At 38.3% G+C, this 26,039-nt stretch overlaps 3 protein-coding genes across 3 annotated transcripts in view; 2 read left to right on the forward strand and 1 right to left on the reverse strand.

Annotated features, from left to right (window-relative positions):
• Positions 1-12,159, forward strand: part of kcnb1 (potassium voltage-gated channel, Shab-related subfamily, member 1) — a 36,379-nt gene extending 24,220 nt beyond the window's left edge. The window contains exon 3 of the mRNA XM_084127746.1: positions 6,755-12,159. Within this exon, the coding sequence (XP_083983872.1) occupies positions 6,755-8,683 (1,929 nt within the window). The 3' untranslated portion in view covers positions 8,684-12,159. The remainder of the gene's footprint in view (positions 1-6,754) is intronic.
• A 94-nt stretch (positions 12,160-12,253) lies between these two features.
• LOC311091715 (somatomedin-B and thrombospondin type-1 domain-containing protein) lies at positions 12,254-17,404 on the reverse strand (the record flags this gene model as incomplete). The annotated part of the gene is made up of 5 exons (XM_084127748.1): positions 12,254-12,646; positions 13,785-13,967; positions 14,727-14,802; positions 15,277-15,468; positions 17,122-17,404. The coding sequence occupies 5 exons, from the start codon at positions 17,402-17,404 to the stop codon at positions 12,529-12,531; spliced, it is 852 nt and encodes a 283-aa protein (XP_083983874.1). The 3' UTR covers positions 12,254-12,528.
• Positions 17,405-20,840: 3,436 nt separating this feature from the next.
• rdh20 (retinol dehydrogenase 20) lies at positions 20,841-25,488 on the forward strand. Its single transcript, XM_084127747.1, has 5 exons — positions 20,841-21,371; positions 23,969-24,067; positions 24,177-24,325; positions 24,675-24,806; positions 24,979-25,488. The coding sequence occupies exons 1-5, from the start codon at positions 20,919-20,921 to the stop codon at positions 25,100-25,102; spliced, it is 957 nt and encodes a 318-aa protein (XP_083983873.1). The 5' UTR covers positions 20,841-20,918; the 3' UTR covers positions 25,103-25,488.
• Positions 25,489-26,039: the final 551 nt, after the last annotated feature.

Below are 26,039 nucleotides of genomic sequence, written 5' to 3' on the forward strand. Positions count from 1 at the left end.
TTGAGGAGTTTGCAGGTCTGCATATATTGTAAAACAAATGCACTGAAAAATAAATTAAATTAGTTTTGTCCAAATTTCTATACATGCACGTGAGCTTTTATTTTGACGGAAACTGCAGTCAAGCTTTTATTTAGGGCGGAAAACAAGTTTACAAACAAATCTCATTACAGATCTAGAAAAAAAAAAATGCTGTAATTGTCAACTATGCAAATGTGAAAATAATGCATAACTGCCCAAATGCACGCCGCTACAGTCTAGTTAATGTAGGAAGCACAAATCTATTTGTGGCGGTCAGTGCAGATATTGTGGCAGGCCTCCACAAATAAATCAATGTATGGGAAAAAAAATTTACTCCAACAATGTGAGGTCACATGAGATTGATGGTGAAGAACCCTTTTATTATCTAAAGAACCTTTTGGCGCTACAAAGAACCTTTTCGGCAATGGAAAGGTACCTTGGATGTTAAAGGTTCTTCATGGAACCATATACCCCAACAAAGAACCTTTTAAGAACCTTCATTTTTAAGAGTACCACTCATGATCGCCCCCAACCCGTGAGGGATGCATCTGTCGTTAGTGTTACGAGATGACAAAGAGTCCCCAGCACCGGGCCTTGGGAAAGAAACCAAGGTTTTTTTTTACATAACCAAGGCACGTAGGCATCACTGCGTGACCTTGATCATGTGAAGCGGGTTTCTCCTCGGGGAGAACCCCTGGTTTTGAGCCACCACTGCAGGGGCCTCATGTACAGCAGGCCAAAAGGTATCATGTTGGATGCAGCTGCCATGAGACCCAACAGTCTTTGGAACTGTTTGGCAGTGAGTTACTGGCCTAGTTTTACCCCATTTATGGCTGAGAGAATTGACACAATACGAGCAGGAGAAAGATGTGCTTGCATCGTCGTCAAATCCCAAACCACGCCTAGAAAAGTGGTTCTCTGAGCTGGAAGAAGCACACTCTTCTTGGCATTGAACCTCAACCCCAACTTTCTCATGTGAGCGAGAATGACATCTCATGCTCGGATTGAGGTAGAATCAACCAGTCATCAATGTAATTCAATAGTCTCAGAGGAGCCAGAGCTGCATTCACGCATTTCATGAAAGTGCGGGGGGATAAACCTAGGCCGAAAGGAAGAACTCGAAATTTGTACACTTCACCGACAAAAGCGAACTTCAGGAACTTGCATCCAACTTGTGGATGGATGGATACGTGGAAGTATGTGTCCTTGAGATCTATCGTGACAAGCAAGTCCTCGGACCTAATTTGTGACACGATCCGTTTGAGTGTAAGCATCTGGAACTGGAGCTTCTGAACAGTGGGATTTAGTTGGCGCAGATCTAGAATAGGACGCAACCCTCCATCCTTTTTTGGAACAACAAAGTAATGGCTGTAAAACCCTGACTCCCTGCTGGGAGGAGGAACCCGTTCTATAGCCTCCTTTTGCAAAAGCTCGTAAGCGTCTTTTTAGCCCTGGGCATCGCTACATAGCCATGGTGTTTCAGCCCCAAAATATTAGAATAATTAGATGTCTGGGGGCTGAAAACACGATAGGAAACGGGTTTCTTCCACAACCTCGACACCTCGATGTGGAGGTTGGGAAAAAAAGGCAATCCCAGATGAGGAGGTTGTGATAAGATGGTAGATGGTAGAAATCTTTCATCTAGTTTACTCTTTTGATGTATTTCTTGTTTCTCGGCTGACCAGTCAATGTTAAGCTTAGCGACAGCGCAAGTCACAACCTCCATAAGCTCCTCATATGCAGGAGTATGAGGTGTCGAGTCTTCCATATCTCCTGTTTCAATACTAACAACATCCAACTCCTCAGAGCTGGATAGCTGCAGTACCGGTACCTCATCCAGGGGTGAAGAGAAGGCACCTGAGAGAAGGCACTAGACCTGGCATGTGAGGGCAGAGAAAGGGCTGGGCCCTCACAAATCCAGATCCATTTGCGAACCCCACGATCTAAGTCGCACGCGAATAGTACCCGAACAGTGTGGAACGTGTGTCGAAGCACTCTCCTCGAAGAGCGCCCAGCGGGAGCGAAGCATTCTCAAAGATAGCTTCTCTCAGTGGTCGCACTCAGCCCCCTCAAATGAGGACTGGGCATGCTCCACTCCCATACAAACAATGCACAGCTCGTGTGTATCCCCACCCGTGATGAAACGAGGGAACCAGGTTGCTGCTGGAAGAGGTGTTAGTCAGGCCAGTAGGGGGTGCTCATCATGTGGTCTTTGTGGGTCCTAATGCCCCAGTATAGTGATGGGGACACTGTACTGTAACAAGCACAGTCCTTCAGATGAGACGTTAAACCGAGGTCCTGACTCTGTGTGGTCATTAAAAATACCAGGATGTCCTTCGAAAAAAGAGTAGGGGTTTAACCCCGGCATCCTGGCCAAATATGCCCTTTGGCCTCTGTCCATCATCATGACCTCTGAATCATCCCCATGATAAAATTACAGAATAGATTAGTACAGGACTGGCAACTGTAATTTCCCCCCATTAACACCTTCAGACTGTAGCAACCAGTCTAGCATGGTGTTGATGCTGATGATAAGAGGGACAGAGACTTCTACACTTTTCAAACAAACCTCTTCATGTGACTGCCTCCTACCGAGCTTGAAGAAGGTTACCATGACAATTCTGCAGCAGTGGTTGAATGTCAGTGGTCAAGGTCAAAGGAGGAGTTTTCACTGAAGAGTCACAGAAACATCTGCTGAACGTGTGGGTTATGCAGGATTATATTTACCTCTTTTTTATGTCTTTAAAAAACAAAACAAGTGGCAAGTTCATAGCAATTTCCTCTTTGTGTTCATGTTGGTTTTATACTGTTTTTTGGAGGGGTATGTGGGGGAGGGTGACATTTAAACCGTTTTTCATTATACGTTTTAATTTATTGGCTCTATTTAATAATAAATATCACAATATTATTAATATATATAATTTTTGATGTACATTTAGAAAATAATGATAATTTGTGTACAAGTCCATTTAAGGAAAAAGAAAAATAAATAATTCCTTTCATTGTTTTGGTTTTTTTGGGGTTTTTTTTGGTTAAATATATGTTCTTTGAGTTACACCTCATGTAAAAATAAAAACATGGGGTGGTTCTTTTGTCACATGACAACAACATGGCTTCCTTCAAAAATAATTTCACGATTTTTTATGTTCACCTATTCCTCGAGTATGGTAAAGTATTGAGTATTGCTTTTATGCATTTACTGTAGCTTTTAAACCACGTGCGCTCTCTGATGCGTAATGTATAGTTTCCCTGAGACCATAGAGATGTTATTGAAAATTGTGACTGATTCAAGATCCGTACCCGTTTCTGTGATTTTCTGACAAGCTGTTGGCATCCAAAAGAGAGTGATGTCACTGCAGGTAACAACCTGATCATGGAAATTACCGAACTGTAACAAAAAGAAACATAAATAAATGTTTTTAAAAACATAATAAACTGTCATATTGTCATATATATATATATATATATATATGTGTGTGTGTGTGTGTATATATATATATATATATATATACACATATACATATATATATATATATATATCTGTGTCTGTTAAAGAAGAATCTCATTTGTGATTTTTCTTTCCTGTGGGATTGCATGCGATTGAATTGCTCTTTATGGGATGTCCTGCTGTGCAGCTTTTGGAGCCTTCACACGCTAGTGTGTGTGTTTGTATGCATACGAGTATTTGTTGTGTGTCTCAGGAGAACATAATTTGTACATGATTGTAGAAACTCCTCACTGGATGTGATAATGAGCCACTCACCTGCGATGATGCAAAAAGGCTGGGATTTCTCCCTGTGCATCCTTAGCCGTCTCTACACAGGGAGTTGACCCTGTTATGCCTTCCTCAGCTTGAGTGTGTAGACATTATTAACAGATTATCACTTGGTCAATGGCTCAATTGATTGTGCACTGAGAATATGTGCCGAAGCCATTTAACATGTACTTCCCATTTAACATTCATTGTCACTGAAGTGGACTGTCTTTTTTTAGTTGCCCTTTTCACTTTTTAACATTAAGAATACTTTGTAACGCACATGTGCACACACATGTTTGACGTAAAAAGCCAAGAAAATGACCTACAAAAGGATTCTTTCTTACCTTCAGGGTTCAGAACCATTCAAAGCTGTAGTAAATTGTTGTTGCTCAGAGGTTGCTCTTTCATAGCTCAGATGTAATGGAGTTGTCCGTCATGTTTCTTTTAGGTATTAATTTGGTCTCCATTTGGCCTTGGAAACATTTGATGAGAAATGTTTGAATTGAAGCTAAATTTTTCTAGGAGAAAAACTGAAAGGGTTTTTCTATTATAACAAACTGAAAATTATAATTCTATTATAGTTCTATTATAATTCTTTGTCTTTTATAGAGGTGTTTTAAAGACTAGAACATCACTGCTAACCACTTAGGACCAATAAAAAACTTTATACCTTAGAATGGAATGCAGCAATAGAATATACCATTGACATCACAAACATCCAGCTAACATTAATGCCTTTTATTACACAGTAAGGATAAAAAAGAAGTGGGGGTGGGAGCTCCAGTATGACTTAGTAGAGATTGTGGTTGCTGATACCGGTGTGGAAATAATGCCGCTGAAGCTTTAGCAAGCTTATAAATAAAAGGCTAATCTTTGCTGTTTATAGGTTATGGGATGTCTTTAATCTTATTATTGCTTCTAACTTACCCTCATGACTCACGTGACTGGAGGGTATCAACTCCTCTTAGACATATTAATACACACAGAGAAACACCTACAAATGCAATGAGTCACAAAAGATTTCCATACTATTCATGTGAAGGTGAATAATACGGACAAAGAGAGATTAGCAGGCTAAAACAGGGAATAGAGAATGAAGCTATCATAAACAGAGTGGCTGTAGGTGACAATATTTCTCTTCACAAATAGGATGTGTATCATTAGAATTATGCACCCAAAACTGACTCACAAGGAATCCTCAATGATGTTTCCACCATCATATTTTTTGCTTATAGCATTCTGAGTTGTTCCAGGCTTTTTCCCTAAGTGGTCCCCTCCTTTCCACTCCCCCGAAGAGTTTATGAAGCGATTTTTGAGTTTATTTTTCCAAGTTCCTCTTATCTCAGGATACATTTACACGACAGCGATATGCTTAAAACGGAGAAGTTTTTTCCGCATACAGACGACACCATTGTCAAAACGATCTCTTCACATGGATCTCTTCACACGGATCAGCGAAAACGACTAAAAACACTGTATTCTGCTGCCAGGCCATTAAATGGCGTTGAAACACTATAGACTGAACACGTAATACGCATGTGCATGATGTCATTGTCTTCAGAGATTCGTGTTTTTGTTGTTTACACGGAGACCATTTTCAAAATCTTGCACTTTGAAACCCGTTTTCAAAACTTTGCGTTTTCGTCATGTAAACGAACGGCCAAAACGAATAAAAAGTTATACGTTTTTAATTGAAAGCGGTGTCGTGTAAACAGCGCCTCAGCCAAAGACCTTGGCCACTGTTGGGGTCTTGATCATTTCTCTGACAATTGCTTTTCTTGTTCATTTATTTGGTACGAAAGCCTCTTTGTTGGCTTAGTGGTGTAGGATTGTACCACGTGTTTGCCATTTTGTTGTAATAGACATTATGTTGTTCTGTGGGAGGTTTAAAGCTTTACAGATCTTTTTCTAATTTTCTAGCTTAACAGTTTGTTTTCTTTCTGGAAAGTTTCACAGGGAACTATTTTGTGTTTAGACAGCAGGACATATCTGATGTTTTAGTTGTGACTTGTGAGACCTCACAGAAGTCCTCTTTGTTATTTCAATTGCTAGAAAATTAAATACTTCACCCAATTTAGTTGTTTTAGTTGCTAGTTCTGTTTATCAATAAACTGAGTGATTTAATTACTAGGAGTTTAGTTTTAGTATGATTTTAATCAAAAATCTATGTCAAGATTTTCGATCTGAATAATTAGACTGTGTTGTGGATTTGTCTACTAATCTGCTATTCTGGTTTTACTGGTTATTCAGTGTTTCACAACATTTCTGTATATTTCTCAAAAATGTTCAACCCTCTCAGTATTACTACTTTACACTGCTTTCTTGACCTAACATAACACAAGTAAAGCCATTATTATGCAATATCCTGGCAGTGTAGCTGTTCGACTGCTCAGAAGTGAGTAAAAAGACTTTTTATGTAGATGATTTGACTCATGTAGTTGAAGTTGACAACTTGTTTAGCACAGGGCTGTCTAACCAGGTTTTCTGGTGTAAAGCATGCTTCAACAAAGTTTTCTACAAATCACAACAGTGGTATAACAACCCGCTCATAGTCACAAAGAAAAATGTATTGTCAGTTACTATGATTTACCTAGACCTTACTTGTCACTTTTTCAAAGTCATTCTCTGTCTGTCTCTCACACTTAAATTAATCCTGTCAACGCAACTATAATAAAAGAAATTAAAGAAGAAACTCCTTAGTGGAATTGTTACATCCATAATTGCCACCGTGCATTTCTTCAGACTTTTAATACAGCTTTATTTAAGCACCAGTGTTGGATTTCTCTTATGGTTAGAACTTGAAAAATTCACAAAGTGTAAATAATCTGTCAATCCATCACTACACTAGTACATACAATGTTTTTTGGGGTTTTTTACCACTATGTTAGAGGTATTGAGACACAAATCTCAGTATTTATTTACTATGAAGGTTTTTCTTGTTTTTAATAGTGTATTTTTGTTTGCTTTTTTGTCTTTCAGATCTTGGCCATCATTTCTATCCTATTCATTGTGCTCTCAACTATCGCTTTGTCTCTTAACACCCTTCCAGAGCTGCAAGACACAGACGAGTTTGGTCAGACAACTGATAATCCCCAGCTGGCCCATGTGGAGGCTGTGTGCATCGCTTGGTTCACCATGGAATATCTTCTTCGCTTCCTTTCCTCACCAAACAAATGGAAATTCTTTAAAGGTCCTCTCAATGTCATCGACTTGCTGGCCATCCTACCATATTATGTCACCATATTCCTGACAGAGTCCAATAAGAGCGTGCTGCAATTCCAGAACGTACGGCGGGTGGTGCAAATCTTTAGAATCATGCGGATTTTGCGCATACTCAAATTGGCACGTCATTCCACCGGGTTGCAGTCACTGGGCTTTACGCTGCGTCGGAGTTACAATGAGCTGGGCCTACTTATCCTCTTCTTAGCAATGGGGATCATGATATTTTCCAGTCTGGTTTTCTTTGCGGAGAAGGACGAGGATGACACCAAGTTCAAGAGCATCCCTGCCTCCTTCTGGTGGGCCACTATCACCATGACCACTGTGGGATATGGAGACATTTACCCTAAGACACTTCTGGGTAAGATTGTAGGTGGGCTTTGCTGCATAGCAGGAGTTTTAGTCATTGCCCTACCCATTCCTATCATTGTCAACAACTTTTCCGAATTCTACAAGGAACAGAAACGGCAAGAGAAGGCCATCAAGAGACGTGAGGCTCTAGAGCGAGCCAAACGCAATGGCAGCATAGTGTCCATGAATGTTAGAGAGGCGTTTAACCGTGGTACAGAGCTTCTGGATGTGGTGGTCATGGACAAGGGTGAGAGAACCCAGGACAACCATCTCTCACCAAGTCGATGGAAATGGTCATCTAAGAGGGCAACTTCAGAGACCAGTTCCAATCGTTCCTTCAACCCAGACCAAGGTTCACCGAGCAAGGCTGGAGCTTCTAGTCCACAGAGGCTTAATGCACAGAAACTAGAAGAGATGTACAACCAGATGGCAAAGACTCAGTCACAGCCCAACCTGAACACCAAAGACAAAAATGTATCTCGAGCAGGCCATAGAAGGGATGAAATTGAGCTGGGAGCTTTGCCAGGTCAAGGAGGTGACCCACTGAATGGGGGTCGTGAAGGGGTGGTAGACATGAAAAGTCTATCGAGCATTGACAGTTATATCAGCTGTGCAACAGACTTCTTAGAGAATCCACGATTCCCCTACAGTCCGGCAGGGGGTCTGCCACTCCCAGAGAGCTCTCGGTTCTCCCACAGTCCTGGTTCTGGCCTCTCTGGTCGAGTCAGTGCTAATCCAAGCCTGCAGACAACACTGGAGCATGATACCATGCTCACGCCACCTTGTTCTGGTGCTAAACCTCTCAACACCGATGGTTCGCGGCAACAAGTTCTGCTTATAAACTCTCAGAAAATGCATGCGGTTAGGGTGAATCATCGCAATTGTGGCGAGACCAGTCCATCTGGTGGTCCTCTGTCTGACAGCTCTATTCTTTCTGACCTCTCCATCCTAAGCCCAGAGGTGTCAGTCTACACAACAGCCAGCAGCAGGACTCCACCTAAGACACCAGAGAAGAAGGCACTCACCCCTGCAGTTTTCACTTTCCATGATGCATCCATCAGCAAGTACATCGATGCCGACACAGATGACGAGGAGCACTTGCGTGAGGGTGGCCCATCAGAGCGCCTGCTTGGTGGCCTCAGCTCCAAGCCTCGAATTAGTGGTTACCAGGGGGCCACCAACCACTTGGAAGCTGCCCAAAGGCTGCTAGGTCAGAACTGCATATTTCCACTGGGAAGTAGCCCAAGTGTTAGCCATGAGAACCATGTGGCTTCAGAGAACTCACGGAGGCCCAAAGGGGACAGGGGACATTCCAACGCTTTTGATAAGGGCCTCTGAGGCCTCAGGGTGGTGAGTTGGACTACGCGGAAAGAAAGAAAAAGTGAAAAGAAAAAAGGCCAAGTTCAGTAAATGACTTTAGAGAAAGCGGAGACTAATGTACAATGGAGATTCATTTTAGAGGCATCTGACCAGGGGGCCTACCCTGGTGACTTTATGCGGGAGAGTTAACTGGAAAACCGTGGTCATGTTACATCATTAAGGGACAGGATCTTGAAGATGCACCACTGCCTACACCTCTTGCCCTTTTTCCTCTTCTGTAAACAAGCCTGCATTGGCGCATAGCAGGGGTAAGATAAAGGCAGAGCAGATCTGGCTTATGGTTGTTTTTGGAAAGAACAGGATTTATGCTAAAGCTTAATTAGCTTGAGGCTGAAAACTTACCAGACATTTATGCCCAGGTGTGTATGGTAAATCAAGGGGGACAGTCCGTCACTGCCCACGTCAGCTAGCCACTGTCCACAGCCCACCTTAAAAATTAGCATTAGAGACATGTTATACTCTGTTTACTAGTGCACCCCTCCCCTATCCCCTAATAAACTGGCCTTACTTAACTGCAGTAATGGGTCTGCATACAGTATGAGTGTTTTGTGTGCAAGCGTATTTGATATAGGGAGGGCTGATGGTATGATAATGTGCACGTATATAACAACCAACATTCCTTCACACAAGCTCACTCTTCAAAATATATTCACATGCTGTGTGATTCTACTTGATTTATTTATTTTTATATAGGCATAAAGATTATCTGTAGAAATCTATCGCACATATTTCTTGTCATATTCATCAGTATGAGAAAAAATCGGAAGAGACCAAAATCTGTTTAAATTTACCTCCCCTCATGTACCTACTTGTGTGTCATCTTTTTTTTTTTTCTAGTATGGCAAAGCTTAAGGGGGATAGTTCACCAAAAACTGAAAATTCTGTCATTGTTTAGTCTCCCACATTTCATTGATGGTGAGGATTGAATTATTTTGTGTAACACAAAAGAATATTTTTTGGGGGGCCATTGGGCAGCCATTGGGGCCACAGATGAAAGAAATGCATACAGGTTTGGAACAATATGAGGGTGAGTAAATGATGACAGAATTTTCACTTGTAAGTTAACTATACCTTTTTAAGAAAGTTACCGAAGATACACTTGTGCTTACATGTGTAAGGTTTTATTACAAAAGCCCATGTTTATGATTTCATATTACAACTACGTAGCACATGCACATTGGCAGCCCAAACAGAAGCAACACTGAGAACGAATGGACAACACATACCTCGCCCTGTTATTAACAGATATTGGTAAGCGATGGAAAGCTAGAATAAATCTGACAAAGAAACTACTGAAAAACTTCAGGTCAATTCAAGATTTCAGTTAGATTTTCCAATCTCATAGAAGTGGATACTGTTCAAACACAAATATTTCTGAATATAAGAATAAATATATATTTCTAAAGTATTTTCTAGATGATCATATGAAATGAGGGAGATGGTCTCATACTTTTGCATTGCCAGGGAGAGTGTTTATTTTAAAATATTTGATTTAATAAAAGGTTTTATGGGACCTTTTGTGTCCTCAGGCTCAACATACACAATGTGACCAAGATGACCACCACTTAAACCTAAACATTTATCTTTTGATAGCAAGCTCTGTAATAAAGTATATAATGCATGGCAATGTTTATCTCCAAATTTGATACAATCCCTTTACACTGCACAAACTTAATATCCTTGAAAGATTTGATTCTTATCGCCATCGCAGCCATCCTCACCAATTTGTAACCACATAGTCCAGCATGTATTCACAGGTATGTAGACGATGTCCTGAAGATGACTATATCCAGTTTCCATGGTGACCACAAGCCCTCCCTTCTAGCGCTCATATTGAATTTGAAAACTGGGATAGAGAGGGCTAAATTAGACTAAAAAAACATACTCAACTGCATCCGTACCATCATTAAAAGTCACATTGTCAGAATGTACTTGTCTCTTAGAATATGTATGTGTTATCTGGGGAGTGCAAAGATGATGGGGAGAAACTCGGCCTCTACCGAGACTTGTGAGTGTGTATGCTTCCATCCCTGTCTCAACGATTTTAGCTGAGTTGAAGTGAGGTGTGAACGGAATACCAATTTTCTGCAAGAGAGCGGGAGGAGGGTGTGTATGGGAGGAGAGAAAAAACTGCAAGTGAGAGGGATCTTCCTCTCTGCTCTATACAGAATAATTTATGAATGCAACAACATGTACTGCTTACTGTAATGGTGTGGAGAGGAAGCTGCTTTCTGAGTGCTAAGGTCCCTTGCTCCAATTAGTGGTCTTTTATGTGGATATTATATTATATCCATGATCTGCCGGGTGTGTGATCCACATTCAATACCCTATTCATTCAGTAGATTCATACAGAGAGAACATTATCACTAAAATGTGACCTTACAAAACTCTTTGCTGTGTATCTGTGTTAGGCTGTGCCCTGAGGTCAGTGTCAACCCTGTTTTTTTTTTTTTATGATCCAGGGGTAAGTCTGGAATATTTTACGTCCCACGAGGAACACTTGCAGTGCAGTGTGCTTAGAGCATTAACAAAAATTAGAGCGAATTATATATGGGTGATTATATGTGGGATATTTTTTGACTCCAGTCTAAAAACAGTGATGACAATCAGTAATTTGAGTACAATGTCAGTGTCTTATTGGATAGTTTGATGGCATTAAAGGTGTTTTGTCTAGAATACCCACCCACATGACAGTGCAGGTTGCAATTCATCATGGTACATTTATAAAATCCTTTCAATTAAGTGGTATTAAAATTTGCTCACAAAGGTGTCAAACTGTGACGACCTAGTGATGCTTCCAGCATCAACATATGGACACTGTTTGAAAATAAAACGTTTTATGTTCATGTTAGATTTACAGTAACGTGTTATATAACAGGCACTTTGACTTTTAATTCAGTTTATTTATGATTTGTGTATTTCATTCAAACCAGAAAGCATAAATAAGTAACATCTTTCGTTTATTTGATTTTTGTTGTTTTCTTACGAAATTGTACAATAACAGTGGTAACTAGTAATATGAAATTTAGGAAGCATTTCATGATGAAAAGAAATTACTGTAAGCATCCATATAGAATTTCCAGGGAACTTCAAAAAAGAGAGCACTGTTTACAATCCCTCCCTTCCCCTAAATCTTCTACAATGTTGTTTGTAGGTCTAAAGGCTGTTTGTTTTGTAATCTTTCTACCTGTTGACTTTCTATGCCGTTGTTTCTGTACGTGTGTTATGTTGTTTAATGCATGTCGTACCTCTGAAGCTGTAACTTGTTCTGTATGTGACGAAAAGCCAATTCCTTGTCTTATATAGGAAAAAGAGCCAAAAATGTGTCAAAATGTCCTGAAATCTTTAGATTTCTTTGCAGTATGAAGAAGAGATATCCCCCTCCCCCCTTGGTTGGCTGGAAATCAAATAAATGATACAGATTATTAATTTTACCTATTATTCTGTTTTGTCATTAGAGTTTATACACATGATTTCAAATGGTGCAGCCCTAAGGCCCCAAAAAGCATTTGGAAACTTATCTCACACTTGAAAATTTACAGTTTTTAATTCATGCATTGGAGAATTACTTCTTAAAACGCATTACTTAATCATAATATAACGGGCGCAAGCATTAGTAAGGAGTCTTTTATGAGGAAATATGAATTTTCTGTGACTAATATTGAATCTGTTCTTGATAACGTACTGTAATCAACTGTATCATTAGGCTTACAAGCCTAGAGCTGCTTTGAGTTACCCAAACGGTCTCTGCACATTCTATCGTCACTTCTTTGAAATTTCATGACCCAGTTAAAGTGTGCGAGTTAGATGAAGAGAAAACTGTGTACAGTGGGACAGGAACAGGAGTCTCGTCGACGGACTCGTCTCCACACCCCTCTGCATTGAGGATTCCCCACGGCCTGCCACTGCAGAGACAGCCTCCTGAGAGTGAGAGAGTGAGAATGTGATGGAAAGAGATGATAGAGTGATGGGTATTGCTCTGGCTGATGATGTCCTTGAGCTAGGTTAAGAGTTTCCACCCTACCTAGAGTATAATGCTTGCGTTTTATGTGTTGGTTATAAATACTACATAAAATCAGTACCCCAGCATCATTAGGGTTTTAAATGTAGACTAGATTAAACAGGCAATTACTCTCTTTTTATTAAAAAAACATAACGAGGCCCTAGAGTGCTCCAAATGAGGGCCTCAAACCAGTACAATGTGTTTTATACACAAGCACTTACATATTTAACGATGTCTCATGGTTCCCTCTAGTGGCCAAGACTTAGTATCAAGACCATTTGAAATTATTTTTAGATTTTTTGGTTTTGTTTTTTGTTATGGAACACATAATGATTTACAGTTAGAACTTTACAGCTCAAGTAATAAATTTACAGCTTTTCATTTTTATTCAGCATTGATGCGTTAAATTGATCAAAAGTGACAGTAAAGACTTTTATGATGTTACAAAAAATTTAAAGTATATTAAAATAGAAAACAGCTATTTTAAATTGTAATAATATTTCACAATATTACTGTATTACAGTAGTTTTGATTAAAAAAATGCAGCTTTGGTGAGCATAAGAGACTTCAAAAACATCTTAAAAATCTTATCGAACTGAAACATTTTAACGATAGTGTATATTCATTCTTCCATTCATAGTTCAACTATGACAATAGTTCTTGCAATAGTTCAACTTTAGCACAATCAAATATACTTAGGCATATCTTTAGTTGGCCCTCAGCATTATTTCCAGATAACTAAAGTGCATTAAGTACAGAAGTAGTAGTTCCAAATTTAGCAGAATTTAAGTATACAAATTTAGTATATTAAAAGTACAATTGCATGTTTTTTATATTAAGTACATAAATATGTAAATGTATTTGGAGTATACTACAAAATGTATTTCAAATAAATGTTGGTATATTTATTTTTCACTAGGCTTACTGTTTGTTATAGGCTTGGTTTCACAAACAGGGTTTAGATTAAGCCAGGATTAGGCCTTAGTTCAATTAGGACATTTAAGTACCTTTTCTAAACGTGCCTTAGAAAAAAAATCCAGGTCTTTCTCCTCTTACCTGTCCTGTCCCACGTTCTCCCCGTCCCCGGAGCAGTAGCGTTGACCCTGGGCCAGTGCTGGTGGCTGGCACTCCACACACACCTGATGCCCCTCCTTCAGGTACCGCATCCAACGTGTGTGAGGACTGAAGCTGCGTTGACAACCCGCCGACAGGGACGCCAGTTCAAACTCCACACAGTAACTGAGGCGTGCACATACAGACACACAGAAATGACATATACACACTACCGTTCAAAAGGGGGTCAGTAAGATTTTTATTTGAAAGAAATGAATACTTTCATTCAGCAAGGATGCAATAAATCAGCATTTTACAATCATTTCTGAAGGATCGGGTGACACTGAAGATTAGTAGTGGCAGCTTTGACATCAAAAGAATAAATAAAAAATATTCGGTTACACTTTAAGTAGTTACATTGTACTTGTGTACATTATACTGTGTAATATTAATTAACTACATGTACTTACTATAGGGTTACGGTTAGGGTTTGGTTTAGGGTTAGTTACTTGTAATTATGCATAATTTACTGTTATTACTATAGTAAGTACATGTAGTAATGTGTAACTACGTCACTAAAATAGTCTTACCATATATTCAAATAGAAACATAAATTGTAATAATATTTCACAACATAACTGTTTTGTATTCTATTTTTGATCAAATAAATGCAGCCTTGGTGAGCACAAGAGACTTCATTCAAAAACATTAAAGTCTTACCGTTCACAAACTTTGAAACATTACTGTACTTATCAAAGACAACTATGTTGCTACAAAGGTACATGTCATTATAAACAAATACATTTTGTATTGTCAGGGTATGTGTATTATATTTAGTGGTGTTTTGTGAGATCTACAATATGTACCATGGTAGATATATATATAAAAAATATATATACCACCATGCAACTTCTTACAATTTAGTGTTGAACTGTCAGATCTTACCTTGTGATATTGTTGTCAAAAATCTCCCTCTTTTTCCGTGCATTTCCATAGCCACCCGTGGTAATGAGAGCTGGGACTGTAAAATAATGAGACAAAGGAGTAGGTCAAAGATTATAAAAGAGAGATTTGAATGCATATTTGCCCTCATTCTTCACCTGCAGTCTCACAAGTCATTTTCAAAAGCACATTCATGTACTATACAGTTGTTCAGGGTAAAAGCTGGCATTTAGATTGTTGCTTTAGTGCTTAGAGCTTATGAACTGATGATGATGATTACAGTTCATCATTTGATTACACTCAGAAACAGGCTATGAACTGATAATGTAATTATATAAGATTAATGGGATGTGATGTGTACCACAGAGTCCATCCAAGAATAACAATTCAATGGAAAAATAATGGCTGTATAAATCATTACTACCAGTTGCTTTTATTATGGATCTAATGGGCTGACCTCAAACCTAAGATATTATCCACTGTTGATTATTAAATTTGACATTTGTGTTGAAGGATGGCAAAGGATGTTTCACAGAGCTATAGATTACCATACCCAGTGACTGCAGGCAGGGGCCATGTTGATCACGGTACTCTGCGCAGCCTGCGGTCTGATGGAGAGCGGGACAGGGTTCGCCTCCATTATGCGCTTCCTGAATCACCTGCCTCCACCTGCTGCGAAGTGTGGGTTTACACGGCTCCAGACAGCCAGACCACACGCTCCATTCACTCACCACACAGGACACGGCTAAAACACACACATAGGGGATGTGTCAGATTCTCAGCTGACAAAATATATTCTTAGAACGTTTTGCTAGCGTTCCCATTGAGTAATGAAATCTTTCAAAACATCCAGTTAAAAAAACATCCAACAAACGTTTCATGAATGATGCATTGTGCGCTAACATTTTTAAAGACCATATAACTTTGAACAAACATTCTATTAATGTTACTGGAAGAACGTTTCTTCATAACTTTGAGAGAACCTTACCAGAACGTTAGGGACGTTCCTGTTATAGCGGGGTTAAAAAGTGCTGGGCAACGATTAATCGCATCCAAAATAAAAGTCTGTGTTTACATAATATATGTGTGTGTACTGTGTATAATTAATTTATATATATATATATAAAATATGTATACACAGTACACACATATATATTATGTAAACACAAACCTTTATTTTGGATGCAATTAATCGTGATTAATCGTTGCCCAGACATGATAAGCAGAAGTAGCAACAGAAATATATTAAAGGGGTTATATCATACATTTTATTTTCTTAACTCAAAACCACTTTTTGTTTTTGCACACATTTTTTTTTAATCCTAACTAAAAAAATATAAGTTCTAAGAACGTTTTGCTAATGTTTCCCTTTAAGGTGTGAAAATGTTCAAAATGTGGTATAAACATTGTTTTTGTGATAACATTTTAAGAACATTATTAAAGACCGTGCATACAACTTACAACAAATGTTCTATTAATGTTACTGGAAGACATTTTGTTAAAACATTTAAGAGAACTTTGCTTGAACATTAGCCAAAGTTCTGATAATGTTCCCTGTTGTCTAGGATGACAGTTTTCCACCCTCACTCTAAAACTTAAAACTAAGCAGGCTGTCGTCGTTGCCGTGCCTTTAAGGCTTCTTTGCATGTGAAATGAGGTTTACTCTCCAGTGTAGTTTTTAACTGAGCCATCACACATTACAATGTGATGGGATCACAAAACAATCTGCAATAAAAGATGTTTGAAAACTTTTTCCAATCCTCCAGTGTTTTCAAATACAGTTACAGCACATCCCTGATGCATTCATCTAAATTATTCATATTAAAAACATCCACTTTATTTTGCAATACAAAAGTAAGCTATTTTCTGTAAATGTGCGAGACTTCCGATTCATTAGCCACTATAGGTAAATAACTACACTGTAAAAAAAATATTGTTGGTTTAACTTAAAAAAAGTAAGTAACCTGGATCCTAGAAATTTGAGTTAATATGATGGAGATTGGTTTAATCAACAGAAACTCATGTTATCTGAACCACATAAATTATCTAAGTTGATTTGACAAAAGAAAAAATATTGTGATAAATCATGAAAATAATTTTTTACAATGTATAAGAAAGTGCAGTAAATAGTAAATCTATTTGCGCTACAAGCCAGTGTGTTTATAATTAAGAAAATACATTAAAAAAATATATGAAATACCAGTTTGCATTATCAAGCAGCATAACGAAAATATATTGTACACAATATTTTATTTTCATATAAAATTTTAAACCTTGATGTTAAAATTGATCAAGAAGCTGTGGATAAAATCTGGCCTCACAGACATGGCCTATAGCAGCCTGAATCTGTTTTATAATTTTAATACATGGCATCTGAAAAATATGAAATTCTAGAAACCTGGACAAGCAAGGTCATAGTCGTGACAACAGTCCAATGTCGTCTTGCATGCCTGGTCGCAGTAACATTCCCCATAGGAGCGATCTTTCCTCCAGTCTTCAGTAATACATGACTGGTTTTGTCCAAAGCAACACAGTCCTGTATCCTGACAACCTCCTTCGCTCTGGGACACCAGTGTTACCAGCACAGCGAGGTAGAGAAGCATCCGCGAGCGTCTGGAGCTGCACGCTGACATGATAATGAGCAGCCTGAATATGTTGCTCCCCTCATCTGAGGATCTCATGCATGTAATTGACTTCTATCATGTGACATTTACCCAGCCTGTTTTAGGTGACATATTTCGCTCAGTCAGAGGTTTTGGTTTTTTGGCCTCATGGCACTTAAGGTGAGTTAAACTCATTACAAAGTCTCTTTAGTACACTCATGTCTTCACAAATTGCAGCAAAGTTAGAGGATTAGTTAATCTAAAAGTTATGATTTACATGCCATTTCAAACCCGCATGACTGACTTTCTTCTGATTTTGAAGAGTGTATACTGATCTTTTTATGCACTTACATTTCACATTTAAAAAATAATGGCCTGTATGATAAAGTTTGCAGGTAACAGATGACCTAAAACAGTTTGCATTTAGCCAATACAATTGTTCTAGGATATACAGTAGTTGGTTTTGATTTTATGTTTGAGGACTCTCTTCAATGTTTCCTTAGCTGGCCAGTATTGTGCATTGATGCTGAAACACGTGAAAAGGGAGGATTAAATTAATTCCTGTAGCTAGAGGCTATTCATGCAGAAAGAACAATACCATAGGCACTGCTGTAATGTAGGGCCTCAAATATACACATTCCCATGACTTGTATGCAAAGAGAGAGAAAGAGGGACTTAAAAGTTATGTGAGGTAAATGGGCACGTGCAAGTGCATATGATGTGTGTGTACAAATAAGAGGGGCTTTGATATTGTGAAACTTTTGCATGTATACACATAAGTTTATATAATTCCACTGGGCTTTTTTTGTCTCAAGTATAATTAATTAATAGTCTAGGTCCTTGTACTTTAATTGTGCTTCATTAAGAGTAAAAACAATACAATTGTCCTTACACTCAAAAATGCTGTTATCTTAAAATTAGTTTTAACCAGTTTTGGGGAAAGTTACTTTTAAAAGTAATTCATTACAATATTGCATTACTCCAAAAAAAAAAGTACTGTACTAAAATGTTGTTAATTAGTTACTTTTTGTGGAATGTAATGTTACATTACTTTTGCGTTACTTTGTCTTACTTGAGTTGGGCTTGCTTGTTTTGTTTTATAACAAAAAAATTCTATTTTTGGCAAATGTAAAGGCCCTTTCACACCATAAGTGAAATGAATAAGCCTCAGGCTGAATGAAATTTACTGTACAGAGGGAAAGTTGAAACAGAGTCTGTGGGTCACTTTTCAGGTAATATCATGAATGCTTGCCCAATAAATCGCAATAAGCTTTGTGCTTTGTTACTTGCGATATGAAACAAAGTCTCAGCTTTCAAATTCTGTCCACTTTATCACAAAATTCAAGCGATAAATACCGTTTTGCCGCTCTTTGAAGTGGCGCGAGAGATCACAGTTCAAGCGAAACGGAGCGCGAGTGAACGCGAATCTTACTTTTACTACGTTATAGAAAGAAATAAACATGAATGAATATCAGAAAATATGGTGAATACAGTCCAATTTACCGAAATCCGTATCATGTCTCTCATGTAATCGCTCAATCAGAGTTTCAACCAATAAAACAGCTTGTAAACAATGTCATGTAACTCCATTTTGTTTACCATTAACTTGATAGTCAGCAAGAGCGCACAAGCAAACAAGTGGACAGGGGTGAGAATTACAGTTACAAGTTGCAATCAGATCACGGAAAAATCTGAAAGTTGTCTGTCATTTTGACAGATACAGTATCTGTCAAAATGACAGACGGCTTTCAGATTTTTCCGCCACTGCTAAAAACAATTCTGTCAATTACTCACGATTTCTCTCAACATTGGGGACAGAGGTGTCAGTCAATAAATGGAACAACAAAGTAACTTGTGTTACTTATTTGAAAAAGTAGTATTTGGTTGTAAATGTAAAAGTAATGCATTACTTTATAGTTACCATACTTGAAAAAGTAATCACGTTACTCACGTTGCTTGTAATGTTACCCCATGTTTTGACCATGTGATTATTTGAATTTTTAATATAAAAAACTCTCAGTTTTCTATGTGATATACTGTATCTGTGTGTATAAAGTATGTTAATGTGATTTAACCATGCAAAATATCATTAATGTTAACTTGTCATTTGCGAGTTTGAAAAGCGAGGTTAAGTTGATTTAAAGCTTGCAATACCTGGTGGAGACCTTTGATCCATCCATGACTACAGTGCTTTGTCCATAACTAAACAAGACTAACACTGTTCAAAACATGCAAGAATTACAATTACATGCAAGAATTTGCCTTACAAATGCATTACCAACACAGATTAATGCTACACGCACACATAATCTCCTTACAGCACAAACACTTCCATAGTCCTATGATTCCACTCTTTAAATAATAAAAGAAGAGTTGGTTACTAAAATGAATTTACTAATATATCAGTTGTGGTTTTCAAATGTCCACAGTGGATTGTTTTTGTGGTTCAGGGAACTCAATGATGTTCCATTATGTTTTAGTGTGGCTTTTTCAGCATACATGAGATCACATCAACAATAATATTGTGGCACTGCTGGTTAGGACTATAAATATGTGTGAAAGTGGGTAGTGTTTAAAGGTTTATGTTTTGATGTAACATTGCAATATTACCAATGCTGAGATTTATAGTTCATTCAAGCTAGCCGGCTAAACTTGCGCATTAGACAATTGCTATAGATTTATAGAAGCGGAACAGCGCCACTCTTCTGCTTTAACATATTCAGAATCAGATTATTTATATTTTATATAATTTTATACAATGGTCATGTACACAAATTCTGTACAGTACAGACACCCTGGTGAATACCACGGATGAGAATCCATGAACCACATTATTAGACCGTTTTCTAAGGCTGCACAATGTATTAAAACAATTTAAAAACCATGCTATATCATAGTGCTATTTTGAATTCACAAAAGGCATTTGCCCTGTGGGTTTAATGCGATTTACGTGCGTCTCAGAGCGGCTCCATTCACAGTAAATGTTGCTCTACGAACTATCATTTGCATGTGGAGTGCTGCAGGCATTTGTTAAAATACATAATGTAGGCTACAGATTGTTTATGTATATTATGTATTTTAACAGTGTTGTTCTATGAAACCATATGATTAGGCCTACTTGCTTTTGATGCTTTATTTGAACCAAATATGATTGCCTCATTGTTACTATATGTATTTTAAATCATTTTAAATGCTTAGGTCTTTGCTTTGGTCTATTTTTATTACAACAACAAAATTATCCGATTACTCGAATAATCTTCAAAACAATCAGCCGATTACTCGATTACCGAAATAATCAGTGACAGCCATTCGAGGTGAAGGATATTGCATTTTGCGAGCGACCGCAAAGTTTAGGAACACTTTTGCGAGCATTGCATCTTTTTCCATCACCGTGTTCCCTTAGGGCACCGTCCTGTTTTGCAGTAGGCCTTTTCTCACAGCAAAAGCATTTTAATTAGTGGCTTGAGGTTTTTCCCCTAATCCTGAGGACGAGTATTTAAACAGCACTCTGAGGGGAAGGCATGGCTAGTCCAATAACAAGCTTGGCTGTCTCACTCACTCCCTCAAACAATCACACATCTACCTGGGCACCATGATCTTCCTAATGGATTTACAGATGATGATGCTGGACGTAGTGTACTTCATCCTGCGCTCTTGTCTGCGCATTGTGCTCAGACCACGTACGAAGCCCATAGACGGCGAGTTGGTGTTAATTACCGGCTCTGGAGGAGCACTGGGCCGCCTGTTCGCCCTGGAGTTCTCGAAACACGGCGCAGAAGTGGTGCTGTGGGACATCAACGGAGACGCTAATGAGGAGACAGCCAAGATGGTGAGGGCGCGAGGGGGCCAGGCAAACGCGTACACGGTGGATGTGACAAACCGAGAAGAAGTGTACCGCACTGCCGACCAGGTACGGAAGGATGTGGGAAGGGATGTTACCTACTTGGTGAACAATGCCGGGGTGGTGGCCGGTGAGAGACTCCTGGACTGCCCAGATACCCTAGTGGAGAGGACACTGAAAGTAAACTGCCACGCCCTCTTCTGGGTAAGATTGTAAGTTTGAAGTAAAATATCAAAAATGGTACCCTCAAAGTTCAAACAAATGATCTCAAACGATTTATTTAGCCGTTTTTGCAATGATCTTCCTGGTTCCAAGGTGTGTGTGTGTGTGTGTGTGTGTTTTAAATGACCTTTAAATTCCCCTTTTTTAAATGGCCTTTTAAATTGCTTATGCTTTATACAGTCAGTAAGTTGCATGTAGTCCAATGATATAACTATTTTTGGGGGATAAATCCCTTGAAAATTACTGGAACACAACCTGAGGGTGACCAACATATGTGTATCTTCATTTAAAAAAAGTATAGCCTATGTACTTTTAAATTATTTTTACTAATTCATTTTCAATAATAATAATAATATAGGCCTATAATTTTCCTGTAACAGTAGAACACACGGCTCTAGCCACACTAAGGTCAAGGTTTCAACTCCCAGAGAATGCATGAACTTATAAAATGTATACTTCGCCTTGAATTCACCGTTAGTCTCTTTGGATTTGCTTAAATGTTAATTTAATGAGTGACAAAAAACCTCAATAGACTTTGAAGAAATAAAGATGCATAAATAGCATTAAAAAAAATCATAGACTCAACATTAATGAATCTTCTAAGCTGAGAATGATGAGAATTATCTACAGTGCCATGCACTTTGTACAATACTGAATTACATTCCGCATACATACTAAAGTTTGACAGATGCAATAAATGGATTAGAAGTAAATAAAGCTGCTTTGCCTTTGTATTACTTGATATGCATGCATAATGTGGGAATTACCTGATTTTATCCCTTTAGCCTTATTTACAGCCCTTCTCTGATAAAACATATTCTTACCAAGCGAAAGTCTCACTCTGATCCTCTTAAGGCAAATAACTGTGACCACGTACGAAGTGGATTAATGCTTACATTGAGCAATCTTTTAGCAGCCTACACGTTAGCATTGAGCTGATGTGTGCACTGGATGCCAAAAAGAGATCGTAACAACCAGTGATGGTGATGCTATCAATGGTTCTTTGCATTTAGATGTATTCAGAGACACACTACTCTAAGGCAGCTTACAGTGCATCTACATTTTATCACCTGTGTTAATGTTAGTGTTCATTGAGCATTTGTTAGGATAAAACTTCCATTCTATACCATGCGCTACCATTTAAACTAATGATCACTTTATTCAAGTACAAAGAATACCTTGGTACTACCATAGTACATTTCTAAACATCCTTGGTGTTACTTTTTTGTTAGTGCCTTGAAAATGGTAGTGAGTTTGGTCTGTGTAAGATCATAGCTATTTATTAAATGAAAACTTCAGTCTTTATTTATCATCCTTCCATGTTCCAAACACATAGCCTATGTTGTTATTTTTCTGTAGGAATTTTTTTTTTTTTTTTGAAGAACCTTCATGCAGCTATTCATAATAATCATGGCTCTCAAAATCCAAAACCAAATACCCTCTGCCAAAGCTCTGAAATCTCATTCTCATTCATATGCTTTTGATTGTGATATAACGGAATGTCTGAGAAATCTTAATTCTAACCAAACCAAATGAGATTTCAGAACTTTGCCTGTGGGGATGATTATCAGTGAATAACAACATAAATTTCAATCTCTTCCTCACACAAAGCTATCGTATGTCTTCAGAAGACGTAGAATAAAGCGAATGTGGACTACTTTAATTGTGCTGTTATGGTGTTTTTCTTTTATGATGTTTTCATTGAGCTGCATGAAGATTCTTATAGAATTCTCAGTTTGTGTTCAACAGAAAAACCAACAGCATATGAATTTAGAACGACAGTGCCCCTATTATGCTTAATATAATAATATGATAATATAGATGTTTGTGTATGTAAAAGGTCTGCAAAGTTTCAAAGTGCAGGATTATTGTCTCCCAAAAGAAAGAACCGATTCTGAACTGCCTGAAAGAGTCGTCAGTAATTACTTCCTGCACAAACCTACGTAGGTTTGTAACAAATTTTCATAATTCCAGCCTATGGTCTTCATTGGCTGCTCGCGAACAATGTCTACTTTGACTCGCCCTCAAACACTTTAGTTGAAGCTGAGGCCTGGAAGAGTTAGGCTTGTGTTGTAGACATGTCGAGAAGACGCAGTTTTCTGCGCTATGAAAGCAAATTCACTTTGCATGCACTTCCAAAGTTTAAGGACTTTGGTTAAACTGATATGGTATAACCAACACCATCATTACTGTTCGTACCACTGTGTATTAAGAGCTGAGCAAGCCTCCGGAGCTGAAATTCAGATATGGTAATGGACGTTTGGTTTCCGACATGTGCTGTAAGCGGTAGACCAATCACAACAGACTGGGCCGTTTGACCAATCAGAACAGAGTAAGCTCTCAGAAAGGAGGGTTTTAGAGAGACTGACTCTCAGACACTGTGAGAAAAGGGGTGATGTTGCAATGTGTATTATGAGAAAAAAAAAAAAAATTGGCCTTGGATGCATGTGAACCTATTGTAGGAGACCTCCAAAACAATATTAGGAACCTTGAAAACAGCATAGGGGCACTTTAAGGTGAACTATGCCTTTAAAGGTATATCTATATCAAACTGCTTTATTTTGTTTGTCTGCATGCAGACTGTCAAGGCGTTCCTCCCTCAGATGAAGGCCAATAATCATGGCCACATCATCACTGTAGCCAGTGTCCTTGGACTCTTCAGCACAGCCTGTGTAGAGGTGAGAAGGGCTCATTTTTCATAGTATTCAAAACCCACCTTCAAAATGTTTGATTTATTCCTAATTTTCATGTCATTAAACTAGTGATGTCTGTATGTGTGAATTTTAGGATTACTGTGCCAGTAAGTTTGCTGCTGTGGGATTTCATGAGTCTCTGGCCCATGAACTACTAACGGAAGAGGACGTGGATGGAGTGAAGACCACTCTTGTGTGCCCTTATGTTGTGGACACTGGCATGTTTGATGGCTGCAGGATTAGGTCAGTGTATATACACTACTGTTCAAAAATTCAATTTTTAAAAAATGTTTTTGAAAGTCTCTTATGCTCATAAGGCTGCATTTATTTGATAAAAAAATACAATAAAACCAGTATTATTAATTATAATAAGTATTTTTAAAAATACATTTAAAATAACTTAAAATGAATATATTTTCAAATGTAATATATTCCTATGATGCAAAGTTGAATTTTCAGCAGCATTACTCTTCAGAGTCACATGATCCTTCAGATATCAAGTACACTGCACTTAAGGTCTACACTGAACGTATAAATCACAGTAAATGGCCCTTCATAGTACTCGACTGTTGCCGTCTCTCTCCCTCTACAGGGAAGAGGTTGAACTGATCCTGCCTCCACTGGAGCCCTTGTACTGCGTACAGCAGGCTATGAATGCCATTCTCATAGACCAGCCGCTAGTGTGCATCCCCAGAATAACCTACCTGCCCTTCCTGGCCAGAGCGTGAGTACAGACCAACATCAACATGCTTGAAGTCTTATTTCTCTTCACATCTGCATCATACTAAATAATCTGCCTCCTTTTTGGCACCATACATATATTCTCGCTGTTAAAAGGGCATACCTTGATGCCCTACACATCAGCATTTGACTTGAATGACATCTTGTCTTTGCAGCCTGATTCCATGGGAAGCCAATGTGGTGACATACCGCTTTATGGGTTCAGACCAGTGCATGTACCCGTTCATTGAGTCCATGAGGAAGAAAAGAGCAGCCAACGGCCCAATAAAGGCTGCTTAAACATCTGGAACACTACAAATTTGACGGGTCTTTTTTGAACAGCTGCAGCAAATAATGTGTGGAATATTCTTTGAATTGGTTTATATTAATGTGTGGGTATGTCACTGTTTGAAGTGAAAAGGGTTTCTTCTGGTTATCTAGGCCCAATTTAGCTGTGTTCTGTTTTTCAGGCTGACTAATCACTCGTGGGTGAGCCGTTCAACTACCACTGATATGGTTCACATCTGAAACCTGTTTTTAAGCAACTGGATTGGGACTGGTCATTGGGCATAATACCTATTTAAATAAGAGTGTACAGGTGTTTTTTTCCTGTGGCTTCCAATTATATTGAAAACGATTGCTTGTTGTACTTGTTCATAAAATCATAAAACAAACTGCAAGTTCAACATCTGGTTGTATTATTATTGTTGTTGTTTTTCTCTCTCTTATCTTTTCTTTAGTTTTTTGCTCTAATAACATCTGGCACAGGGACTGCCAATGAAAACTAGCCTTTGGGCCAATTTAGGTACATTTACATTCAGGAAGTGTACACTGTCCCTTTTTGAAATAAAAAACATTAATGAAAAAAATATATATATTATTTTCACACACTCACTCTCAACATTTGGGGCGAGTGCCTAACGCGAGTTCTGTAATCAGATTACTTTTTTCAAGTAACTAGTAAAGTAGCGCATTCATTTTTCAATCTTATTTTTTAAAATAATGTAACGTGTAACTTATTTGAAAAATGAACTTGTTTTCCCATTTATTGACTGACACCTCTCCTGTCCCCATGTTGAGAGAAATCATGAGTAAGTGCAGAGCTGTTTTGTGCGCTGTGTGAACATGTCAGTTATTATAGTTCTAGACTAAATGTGATCCATGCATTTACTTTTCTCACTTGCTCATAAACAGATTCAGTGTTCCTAAAAATGAATATGAACAGTGAAATGCAAAC

Source organism: Abramis brama (assembly GCF_963993115.1).
Source record: "Abramis brama genome assembly, chromosome: 11".
Classification (NCBI taxonomy): domain Eukaryota; kingdom Metazoa; phylum Chordata; class Actinopteri; order Cypriniformes; family Leuciscidae; genus Abramis; species Abramis brama.